This window comes from Gymnoscopelus braueri (genome assembly GCF_963280865.1).
Source record: "Gymnoscopelus braueri genome assembly, chromosome: 12".
NCBI classification, from domain to species: Eukaryota; Metazoa; Chordata; class Actinopteri; order Myctophiformes; family Myctophidae; genus Gymnoscopelus; species Gymnoscopelus braueri.
This window is the reverse complement of record NC_137614.1, coordinates 50,934,207-50,946,706: the sequence shown is the minus strand read 5'-3', so window position 1 is coordinate 50,946,706 and position 12,500 is coordinate 50,934,207. Positions and strand designations below refer to the sequence as shown.

General features: G+C 43.2%; 1 protein-coding gene across 1 annotated transcript in view; it reads right to left on the bottom strand.

Annotated features, from left to right (window-relative positions):
- The window catches only part of plxna3 (plexin A3), a 182,182-nt gene that overhangs the window by 22,480 nt on the left and 147,202 nt on the right, over nucleotides 1–12,500 (bottom strand). The window contains exons 15-23 of the mRNA XM_080445057.1: nucleotides 7,139–7,235; nucleotides 6,444–6,634; nucleotides 6,149–6,297; nucleotides 4,467–4,587; nucleotides 3,547–3,683; nucleotides 1,826–1,996; nucleotides 1,236–1,329; nucleotides 987–1,106; nucleotides 240–359 (exon numbers count right to left, since the gene is read on the bottom strand). Of these exons, the coding sequence (XP_080301183.1) occupies nucleotides 240–359; nucleotides 987–1,106; nucleotides 1,236–1,329; nucleotides 1,826–1,996; nucleotides 3,547–3,683; nucleotides 4,467–4,587; nucleotides 6,149–6,297; nucleotides 6,444–6,634; nucleotides 7,139–7,235 (1,200 nt within the window). The remainder of the gene's footprint in view (nucleotides 1–239; nucleotides 360–986; nucleotides 1,107–1,235; nucleotides 1,330–1,825; nucleotides 1,997–3,546; nucleotides 3,684–4,466; nucleotides 4,588–6,148; nucleotides 6,298–6,443; nucleotides 6,635–7,138; nucleotides 7,236–12,500) is intronic.

Genomic DNA, 12,500 nt, shown 5'->3' with positions numbered 1-12,500 from the left:
TACAATATTTGCCTCTGAGATGTAGTGGAGTAGAAGTAAAAGTATCTCTCTCTCACTCTCTCACACACACACACACACACACACACACACACACACACACACACACACACACACACACACACACACACACACACACACACACACACACACACACACACACACACACACACACACACACACACACACACACACACACACACACACACACACACACACACACGTTTGAGAGGCGTCCTGACCTTGAGGATGATGGGCGACCCTGGTTTGACCTCCATGATGCCGGTGTTCCCCCAGGGGTCAAAGGTCGGGTTGGGGTAGTGCGTGAAGGGGGTGGAGTTCAGGATCAACAGAGAAGAAACCTGAAAACAAAACAACAACGTCAACATAAATAACATTATCATAAATCACATTTACATAAATAACATCATTAACACATCCACCGCCAAGGGCTAATCTCATAATGTTATGATCCAGTGCCAAGGTTTTATTGTTGTTTTTTGTTTTTTCCAGGTCGCCATAGGCCCCGTTAAAATCCTTTAGATTGCGCGATCCACTGTTTGTAAACAACGGGCACATGTCCTGGTGTCTACTCGTCGAGACCGCGTGTCAAACGGAGCCGCCATGTTTGAGTTCTGACCGTTTATGTTAACATGGGAAATGCGAGGATGAAAAACTACATAGGTTTTACAGGGCTTTTAGTGTACGACTTAGAATGGAGGCCGACGGGAAACAAAAAACGGGATCGCACTTCCGGTCGACTTCCGATGGTGTTACACTGAAAATGGTCCCCCTAGAAAATTGAAAAAAAAAAAGAAAATCGAAAAAAAAGGAAAAAACACCCGGACCGTAGGACTACGGTTTCGGCGCTTAACAGTTGGATTTAACGGACCGTAGGACTACGTTCTTGGCGGTGGATGTGTTAACCTACGACGTGCGTGCGTGCGTGCGTGCGTGCGTGCGTGCGTGCGTGCGTGCGTGCCCGTCACCTGGTCCAGGATAAAGCCAAACTCGTCTGGGTGTAGCGCCCCCTCTGGTGGGTTGGGTTTATTGTAGACTAAACCAGGAGCTAAACAGGTCATCACACTGTCATTCACTACGTTACACACCTAGAGAGAGAGAGAGAGAGAGAGAGAGAGAGAGATGGGGAGAAAGATAATTAAATAGATATTAAAAGGATTCTATAATGTTACAGTTTTTACAGTACAGGATACTAGGGTACAGGGTTATATACTTACATTAGTTGTCTCTACTCCTCCATACTTGGCTCTGACTTTGGGCTCTTGGATGGTCAACAGGTTGGTCCCCGTTACTGTGATAATAGTACTGCCACTACACACGCGCACACACACACACACACACACACACACACACACACACACACACACACACACGTTTGAATTTAAGCAGCAGTAATCTTGTGATGCCAAGGACCCCCAAATTGATACATATTTGGCCGCGGACTTTGTTCCAGGGACCCTCAGAAGAGAAGATTTATGTAAAAAAAAAATCTAAACATTTTCGATATTTGAAAATAAATCTTCAAAAATAGCAGATGTACAATCTGCTAGATCTGTAGATCTGCTATTTTTGAATAGCCAACACACATAAATGGATACAGTGGTTACAATGATTGTGTATAATACAAGTTGTATCAAATGTATCGATCCATGCAAACGTGTATTTATAATACCAATATTGATCTAATAATCTAACATTACATTAATATATACCAGTGAATGTGTGAGTGTGTGTGTGTGTATGTGTGTCTGTGTCTGTGTCTGTGTCTGTGTGTGTGTGTGTGTGTGTGTGTGTGTGTGTGTCTTACTTGAGTATAGTCCAGTTGGGTTCTATGTTGAGGATCGTCGGGTCGTCTGTGTAAACATATCGGATTTCAGAGCTCGTCACCTCGGCCCTGTCAATCATCAGACGGATGGGGGCGGGACCAGAGTTGGACTGGGAGGCGGGAGTTACACACACTATCTCCCTAAACGTCCGTCTGAGAGAAGAGGAGAAGGTGGAGGAGAAGGTAGAGGAGAAGGTAGAGGAGAAGGTAGAGGAGAAGGTAGAGGAGAAGGAAGAAGATTAGAATGTCGGAAACACTTTATTTTAACAATTCGATCATTGCTTGTTAGAACGAGTATTGATCTTTATTAGATCTGTATTAGTCATTAAGGCTAATGACTAATACAGCTCTTTATTTTGCATACTTAACTTTTTGATTCCAATTTTTCTTTTTTTTAACACATTGCCTGCCAAGGACATATATATAGTACATCCTTGCAAATCCAACACTTGCCTGCCAAGGACGTATTTTTATATACACGTCCTTTAAAAAAAATTAATTAAAAATTAAAGGTAGGGTAAGTGATTTTCTTTGGTTAAAATAAGTGTTAAATAGCTCTATATTCTGATAGTACTCATTGCTATAGAGTGTTTGTTCAGTAAAAGGAGTCTCCTTGTCTCTCCTGCTCTTTATAAAACAGAAAATGCATTTTCGTTTCAGTTTCAGTTTCATTTCCAATTTTATCCAATCAGGATAGAGAACTCAATCAGGATATAGATTAAACAAGTGAAATTGGAAGTGATGACACTAAGAAATGAGCAGGCAACATTGGAACTGGAACACTCTAAAAATTAAGCTTAAAAATGGTACTTTCTCCTGATTGGCTGAGATTTTGACACCTACCGAAAAATGTATTTTCTGTTTATTAAAGAGCTGGAGAGACGGGGAGACTCCTGTTACTGAACAAACACTCTATAGCAATGATTACTATCAGAATATAGTGCTTTAAACTTTTAACAAAATACTTTTAGTTTTAACCCAAAAATATCACTTACCCTACCTTTAATTAATACATTTATTTAGAATAGAAATTACGCTAGAGGGCGCTCTTCCCTAACGTATGAATGATCCCTTGACTGCGAGAGAATGACAGAAGCAGAAATGATGACAACACAAAAAAAGTCAGTCCATCCTAGTCCCATGTTATGAGATGTGGAAAAGCACATCTAGCTGGGATTTCTTCTCCCAGACTGCGTTTTTTGATGAAAACGAGCCATATTCAACTGACGATAACAACAGAACGGGCGATCGCGGTAAAAATGTATTTGTTTCCGGTGGATAGACGAGACACTACCCCCCTCCCCCCCCCCCCCCCCAGACAGCCTTTGTTTACATCCGCGTCCACAACGTGGCTTTCCGTGGGGCTCCGTGGATCGTCAAAATAAGGTAAAAAACGCTGGCAGAGGTGGATGAATGAATTAATTAATACCTGACAGAGAATGTGTTTAAACATTTACCATTCTCTACAGTCCTGGGTAGGGCCACCAGGCCTGGCACAGATATGCGCTCCTTTCTCGTTCACGCAATTTTATTCACTATAGCTCTTCATGACACAACACACACACACACACACACACACACACACACACACACACACACACACACACACACACACACACACACACACACACACACACACACACACACACACACACACACACACACACACACACACACACACACACGCACGTCTGTGTACTTACTTGACAAAGAGACACTCCTCCTTGTGGATGTAGATGGTGACAGAGCTGCCAGCGTCCAGGTGCTTCCCCGACACGGTCAGCCTAGTTCCCCCAGAGACAGGACCCCTTTCTGGGAGAACTCCACTCAGAGTAGGGCTCTACACACCCAGCCACAACCATGGAGGGATGGAGGGGAGGGAGGGATGGATAAACAGACAGATAGAAGGGTGGATAAGAGAGTAGGATGGAGATAAACAGACAGAGAGAGAGACAGGTGGGACAAGAGAGAAGAGAGAATTACAATTACAATTAATTACGGAAATTCAATTATAAGATCAACCACTTTAACCATGTTTTATTGTTTGGCTATTCAAAAATAGCAGATCTACAAGCTCATGGCGCGGCACAGAGTGCCACGCCATGAGCTTGTAGATCTGCTATTTTTGAAAAATCCTGAAAACTTGTGCAAATATTTGAATATTATATATTTGAAAGCAAACATTTGTAACTCAAATCTTTGCTTCTGGGGGTCCCTGGGTAAAAACATATTTTGAGATGGGGGTCCGCGGCCAAAAACATATCATTTTGGGTGGTCCTTGACATGAAGAAGTTTCAGAACCACGGACGTAAATAGTGCTGAAGACAAACTTAATTAAGTCGCACGCACATGGGTGCTTAGGGAGCTCAAGCACCCACGGGAGACAGCGAGCACCCACTAGGGAATGTAGCCGGTATAGGGCGGTTAAAATGCTTCTGTAACGTGCGCACTGCGCACGATTCACGATGACACCCGGGCTTATATACCACACGTAGGCTAATTCTGAACGGATTTCTGTCATTCAAACTCTCTCTCTCTGTAATCTTCAAAGTCTGAGCAGTGAGCGCCCGCCGGCTAAATCATAAATCGGCGCCCACGCACGCACGCACACAGAGGTACTCACCACAAAGGAGTATGTTTGCTGAGACAGAGTTCTGTACTCTGAACTACAGACTCCAATACAGAGTTCTACAGGCCCTCCTGGAGAGTGAGGGAGCAGCGCCTCAGACATGTCACACACTATCCTGAAAGACAGACAGACAGACAGACAGACAGACAGACAGACAGACAGACAGACAGAGAAAGAAAGACTTTTATAACTGAGCCTCTACTAATCTCTAATGACAGATTCTGCCGACAGCAGAACCAAATTGGTTCCCCAGCAGTGTTGATTTCGTCGACTAAAACTACGACAAAAAAAAAAACGTCGACTACCTTTTTTCACTTCACGAAAACTACAGAGGAGAGATAGAGACAGAGAGACAGCCAGACAGAGACAGAGAGAGAGAGAGAGAGAGAGAGAGAGAGAGAGAGAGAGAGAGAGAGAGAGAGAGAGAGACAGCCAGACAGAGACAGAGAGAGAGAGAGAGAGAGAGAGAGAGAGAGAGAGAAAGAGAGAGAGAGAGACATGCAGAGAGAAAGCAGATGTCATAATATGTGTATAGTATCAAGGGTCTTCAACGTTTTTCAGGCCAAGGACCCCCTAGCCGAGAGAGAGATGAAGCAAAGACCCCCCCACTACATATTGTATAACATCATGTTGCAGATTAAACAATTTTTAAAAACTTGGTCTGCTCTTTTTTTTCCTCTACACCAAACCTCTTTGCCAAAAATAGCAGATCTACAAGCTCACAACGCCTCGTGGTTGTTGTGAGCTTGTAGATCTGCTATTTTTGGCTAAAGTTCTCCTCAGAAAGGGGATGCTAGTGGCTAATGTAAAAAATGTCATATCACACAAAGATTTGGCAGCCAACCTGTAGTAACTCTGAGGACCCCCTAGGGGTCCCGGACGCCCTGTTGAAGACCCCTGGTGTACATATGTCACAGGTAGATTGGCATTCCAGGTAGATTGGAAGTGGAGCGCTTGTTTTTAGGCTCGGGGCGGGGCTGCGATGCGAGGACGACGACAACGACAACATGAATACATACTTACTGGCCTCAGTGACGCACTTCGAAAATCATTGGACTCCCCATTCACTACCACTGGGAGTCTGGGTTTGACTCCCGCTCGGGACATTACTTTTTCAAACAACCGCGGACTATTTTTTTTCGCCGATAAAGTATAGTTTTGGACCATGACGGAGGCGCTCCGAATCAGCAGACCTTGAGGCCAAGGAGTCGTGCCCGAGCGCCTCCAGGCACGAGTGCCCGCGACGACCGGCCGATGGTCTCCTAGTCGACTAAGTGCCGTCCGAGTTATGTACCGATAGGCACAGAATAGTAAATGATGTTGTGGGGACTGCGTTTGCCCCGCTATGGTTTGCCCCAACTGCCACTCACTGCACTAACATAGCCCGCCAGCCCCGCCTCCTCAGGCTCGCCCCCTTGTTCGCGGGTGTGTGCGCGCGCGCGTGCATGTGCGCGTATGCGTGTGTGCGTGCTCGTTTGTGTGCGTGTGCATAGGTGCGTGTGTGGTGTGGGACTCATGTGTGGCTTGCATTGCCCTCTGGCGTTGGTTCTACAGAATTGCCTGGGGGGCGGACGGGCGGTGAAAACAAGAGCTTATTTTCCATTCTACCTGGAATGCCAATCTACCTGTAACATATATACTATATTTAACACACACACACACACACACACACTTACTTCTCAGCGCTGATGTACTGTGAGGGCACAGGGTTACATCTGACTCCAGCCACCTGGACGTGAGCGATCTCTCGAACCTGCAGACCCAGGTTCTCCCCCTCTATGGTCACCCTGGTGCCCCCTTCCCTTGGGCCGGTCAGCGGACGGATCTACACACACACACACACACACACACACACACACACACGGTCAGGGCAACATACAAAACATACAAAAAACTTGTAGATCTGCTATTTTCAAACATTTAAAAAGGTTGCGGGTGTCAGAAAAGCGTTGCGGGTTCCATTCCCCGTACCTTGCTGATCTTGGGGTGGCTGCAGCGCAGGTTGTGGCGTCCGTGGTGCATCCAGTTCTGCTCGGGGGCGGGGCAGTGCTGGCGCAGCAGGCACTTCCTGGTTTCCGTGCACCAACCACAGTCGAAGGTGGGCGGAGCTTTGAGGCACTGGCCGCAGCTGGAGCGCTGAGCCTCGCACTTATATAGCAGGGCTGCAACGCGCGCACACACACGCACACACACGCACACACACACACACACACACGCGCACACACACACACACACACACACACATACACACCATTTAACATTGCGGCCAGCGGGAGCAGAATTAATTAATGCGCTATTAATTTTAAATGAATGGTATTATGAGTTAAAGGACCACTTCACCCATTTTCAACCTTATCATCATATAATTGGTCCTTACTAATGCTCTTTATAAGATGGCACACTTTCCGAAGCTCGCGCTTCGAGCTTGCGGATCTGCTACTTAAGATAGTGAATGTCGGTTTTGGCAAAAGGAAGGCATTTGGACTCATATATAGTGCATTGGGCTTCAGTTTATGCAGTTTTAGACACCCTACAGTGGTCAGTTTACATCTAATATGGAGGTTTCTGCCCGACAGCAACGATATACAGTAAAGCAACAAAATAAGTTTTTCTGAAAACTGTAAACAACAGCACAGTGTCACATGACCCAGACAGTGAAGTGTCACCTTTCATGGACGAAGGTTTGTCTATGAGGAAGTCACCGTCCCACACGATGGAGAAGTCCACAGGCAGGTCCCCCGCCTCATCGCCGTCGTACCAGTACTGCACACACACACACACACAGAGAGAGAAGGATATTATTATTACATTACCATGACTTCATAATCTCCATTTACGGTCTCAAATACATGTGTGTTTGTGGTCATTGTGTAAGACGAGACGCTTTTGGTAAAATAAGATTCACCTTATGTCGCGCGCGCACACACACACACACACACACACACACACACACACACACACACACACACACACACACACACACACACACACACACACACACACACACACACACACACACACACACACACACACACACACACACACACACACACACACACACACACACACACACACACACACACACACACACACACACACACTTCTCATAAAACAGCTACTGTACTTCTAACCGTGCATTGTGATTGGCCGAGAGGCATTCTGAGCCAGGGGCCCAATAACCACACACCGACGTAAATCAAATCAGTAAAACTATAACTCTTTGATACATTGTCAAGCTGTTGCATAAAAGCAGTGGTGGTAAAATTAGTCACATTCTTTACTTAAGTAAAAGTATCAATACTACAATGTAAACAGTTACAAGTAAAAGTCTGGAATTCAAAATTTACTTGAGTAAAATTATTAAAGTATTGGTTTCAAAATGTACTTAAAAGTGCCAAAAGTAGAAAGTACTCATTATGCAGAATGTTCCATTTCACAAGTTTTCGAATGTATAAAAATCTTTTGAAAATAGCAGATCTACAAGCTCACAATGCGTCGCATCGCCAAAATGTATATACTAAGTGGTTAATGTATGTTTTGTAATAACAATCAAAATCTACAAAGTAACTAAAGTTTTCAAATAATTGTAGTGGAGTAAAAGTACAATATTTGCCTTTGAGATGTAGTGGAGTAGAAGTAAAAGTACTGAAAACTGGAAATACTCCACTAAAGTAAAAATACTTCAAAACTGTACTTAAGTACAGTACTTGAGTACATGTACTCCTTTACACCCCTGCCAATAACCACAACACACCAACATGTAAATCAAATCAGTAAAACTATACAACTCTTTGATACATTGTCAAGCTGTTGCATAAAAGGAAAAAGAAAAAAACAATAAGATTGGAAGTCATGCTTCATTGTGGTTGCCGGTTGCATAATTTCCTCCATCAGTCAGTGGTGGAAAAAGTACACACATTTTTTACTTAAGTAAAAGTATCAATACTGCAATGTAGAAATACGATCTGTTACAAGTAAAAGTCCAAAATTAAAAATTCACTTGAGTAAAAGTACTAAAGTATTGGTATAAAAATTTACTTAAAGTACCAAAAGTAGAAAGTACTCATTGTGCAGAATGTCCCATTTCACAAGTTTACAAATGCATAAAATGTTAAAAAATCTTTTGAAAATAGCAGATCTACAAGATCTGCTATTTTCAGATCGGCCGAAATGTATATAGGGCTGAAGTAATAATCAAAACACAAAGGCACTTACACAGTACACTGCTGTACTGCCACTTACCACAGTACAAGACCAGAGCACACAGCAATGAACCTTTGTCAACAAACAACAGGGCGGAGCAAATAGAGTAATCTTCCTAACAGGAGAACGCTCATTCTGCCGCCATTAGCTAGACATATTCATAACTGTGTGTGTGTGTGTGTGTGTGTGTGTGTGTGTGTGTGTGTGTGTGTGTGTGTGTGTGTGTGTGTGTGTGTGTGTGTAATTGGCTGACGGTATGTGTAAGCATATCAGAGAGAGAGAGAGAGAGAGAGAGAATGCTAGTCCAGTAATGACTGATTGAAAATCAATAAGTCTTAATGAGTTCCAGTTTGTTCATTTCATTAAGTTACCGAACATAAGACCTGCTTCAGCAAAATACACACACACACGCACACACCAACAGACAGATGCATTTGCATACGCTCGCGCGCGCGCACACACACACACACACACACACACGCACACACACACACACGCACAATTATATGAGTAATGTTTTATTTCTTGCGGGTCTGCAGAAAACACCATTTATGTTCTTTAATACCAGCTTCATTAATTACTCTCTGGGTGTGTGTGTGTGTGTGTGTGTGTGTGTGTGGTGCTGAGGTAAGTAGGTACATTATTTCTGCTGAAACAGGGTTATATAATATATATTAGCCATCTGTATCTTTATCTCCGCCAGGAGGAAGGCCGGGGATGGAGATTACACGGTGCTGACACCACACGTTGTGAGCGTGTGGAGGGTGTAAGCTAATCAGGCTTAAAAGGGAATAGTTCACCCAAGAAATTACATCATTTATATCGTTTACTCCAGTGGTTCTCAACCTTCTCAGGCCGCGACCCCCCAATATAATCATATTTGAACTGGGGACCCCCCACCCTGACAAGCACTTGGAATTGTAGGAATTGAGGCATTACATTTAGTTTGACTCAGTGTTGATTTTGACAGCACATTTTTATTCAGTTTTAGTTTGAATAAAATTCCATTTAGTTTTAGTCATATTTAGTCATCTGAAATGTTTTACTGTTAGTCTAGTTTTAGTCAAATGTATGTTGTCGGTGCCTTGATGGCGTCATAATGGCTGATTTTACACTTGGTTGCATGATGAAAATAGCAGATCTACAAGCTCACAACTGAGCTTGTAGATCTGCTATTCAACACCGGAGCGCAACCAAACATAAAATGTCTTTTAGTTCTACTGGATCTCTTCTCCACTAGATCCCTCACTAACATTATAGTCTAGTTTTTATTTGTTGACGAAATTGTCAATATATTTAGTCTTAGTTTTAGTCATCATAGCTTAGTTTTTATTTCAATTTTATTTAGTTTTCATCAGTGAAAAAAGGTAGTCGACCAACATTTTTCGTCATAGTTTTAGTTCCACATATAATTATTGTGAAAAAAAATGTTTATGAACTCCCAAACACCTCATGTCTGTCTTTTACCAAGCCGTATTTAGCTTGGTTCAAAGCAACATGTTATGTTTTCATTTCCGGTTCAAACTATGACACGAGCGCATTGAAGACATAACGGGGCGTAAGTAAACGATAGAAATAAAAGTAATTTCTTAGGTGAACTATTCCTTTAAGGATGAAAAGGACTTTGACACAATAAAATACGGTGTTCTGTACTTGTTGAAGATGTTGTACCTGTTGGTTTATAAAGCTAAAATATTATAGCAGCAGAGGTACTGTAAATGGCTGTTTTCAGTAGCATTGCTGTTTAAAGTAAACGCTGTCTAAATGTGTGTGTGTGTGTGTGTGTGTGTGTGTGTGTGTGTGTGTGTGTGTGTGAGAGAGAGAGTGCTCGAGAACGTGTGCAATGGAGTGGAAGTGAAGCTTAAAGGACCACTTCACCCATTTTCAAACCATCTTCACACACTGACGGCGGAGAAAAAACAGAGAGAGAGAGAGAGAGGGAGGTCAGGAGGTCATTTGTAGCTTCTGTAGTTTATTACTTGTTATTTGTGCCTCAGCCACCAGGGGGCTCCTGTATCAGTTTTATTTAATTCCAGTGCGTGCACACGCGTGCGTGCGTGCGTGTGTGTGTGTGTGAGAGAGAGTGAGTGAGTGATGTTTAGAGCACGGGCCAAATAAAAACTGCAGAAAAAGCATAAAAACTGTTACAGCTCTGCAAACCCGCGCTCACACGCGCACACACACACACACACACACACACACACACACACACACACACACACACACACACACACACACACACACACACACACACACACACACACACACACACACACACACACACACACACACACACACACACACACACACACACACACACACACACACACACACACACGTCTACTCTTTCTAGCTGCTGATAAATCTAGAGCTGCATTTATAAGGTCAGTGTTTGCTGTGTGTGTGTGCGCGTGCGTGGCTGTGACTCAATGCGCATGTATGTGTGTGTGTGTGTGAGAGATTTATGCGTTGCTATGGTAGCATAGCGCTGATGTCTGCAATACAAATCAAACTGCAGAAAGAAACACACTGACTTTGGCTGTAGGGTGTGTGAGTGTGTGTGTGTGCGCGTGCGTGCGCGCGTGCGTGCATTTAAAATGTGATTTATATAATTCTTAAGCTCAATTTATACTTCACCATTCAACGGTGTCACTGTAATAGCCGATCTACAAGCTGACAACGCATGGCTGGTCTCGTAGATTGGCTATTCTCCAGACATCTATATGTACTGTTACTGGCCATGAGGATCAGTCATTTATCTTCATCTACTAAACATATTAAAATATTAACATATGTCACCTTCTCAGCTGAGAACTGTTAATAAAGTAAGTACTTGACCACTTGAACCCCAGTCGCGACGTGTTGTGTGAGCTTGTAGATCGGCTATTTTTGGTGGAGAGAGTTACAGACACGTCCAGAACCTGGCAACTTGGTGTTGCCAGGTAGAGAAACAAGCAACCAGTGTTAAATCGTTCGGCATTAGCGGAAGCCTCTCAGGAACTTTCAGCGCATGTTTGACTATCATGAGACTCTACAATGAGTAGTAGTAGAGAAAAAAAATACTTTGCATCGGTTATAATAGACGAATTTCCCTAAGCCACGCGCTCTCCATTAGGAGAGTGGAGGGGGTTGAAAAAATGACGACAGGGGAATCTCTGGAAAAAAACAATGCCACTTTTTACGTCGGTAGGTGAGTAACGACACATCAAAGATAACACTTAAAATGTCCGGAATTCTCCTTTAAAAGCCCACGTAGAGACATGTTATGAGCTACTTTCTGTCAATACATTCTGTGCAGGCGATTCTTTTTCTAAGTGTCAGAGTTTGGAAGCGCTCGTTTTCAATAACGCTTGAAGACCGAGAACGCATCTGTGTCATTTCTTTGGCTATTCAAAAATAGCAGCTATACAAGCTCACCGAGTACCGCACTATGAGCTTGTAGATCTGCTATTTTTTAAATTTTTTTATCGTGAAACATTTTTAACTCTATTACAACTTCTGGGGGGGTCCCTGGAACAAAACATTTTCAGATGGGGGTCCGCGGCCAAAATTCATATAATTTTGGGGGTCCTTGACATGAAAAAGTTTGAGAACCACAGATTATAGCAACATCATTTTTTTTCTCAAAAAACTGTTAGGATTTAGAAGACATTTGTAGAATCCCCCCGGAAGCAAAGATTTGAGATGCAAATGTTTGCTTTGAAAAAAATATATATTCAAAGATTTGCTCAAATTTTCAAGATTTTTCAAAAATAGCAGATCTACAAGCTCAAAGCGCGGCACTCGGTGCCGCGCTTTGAGCTTGTAGATCTGCTATTTTTGAAT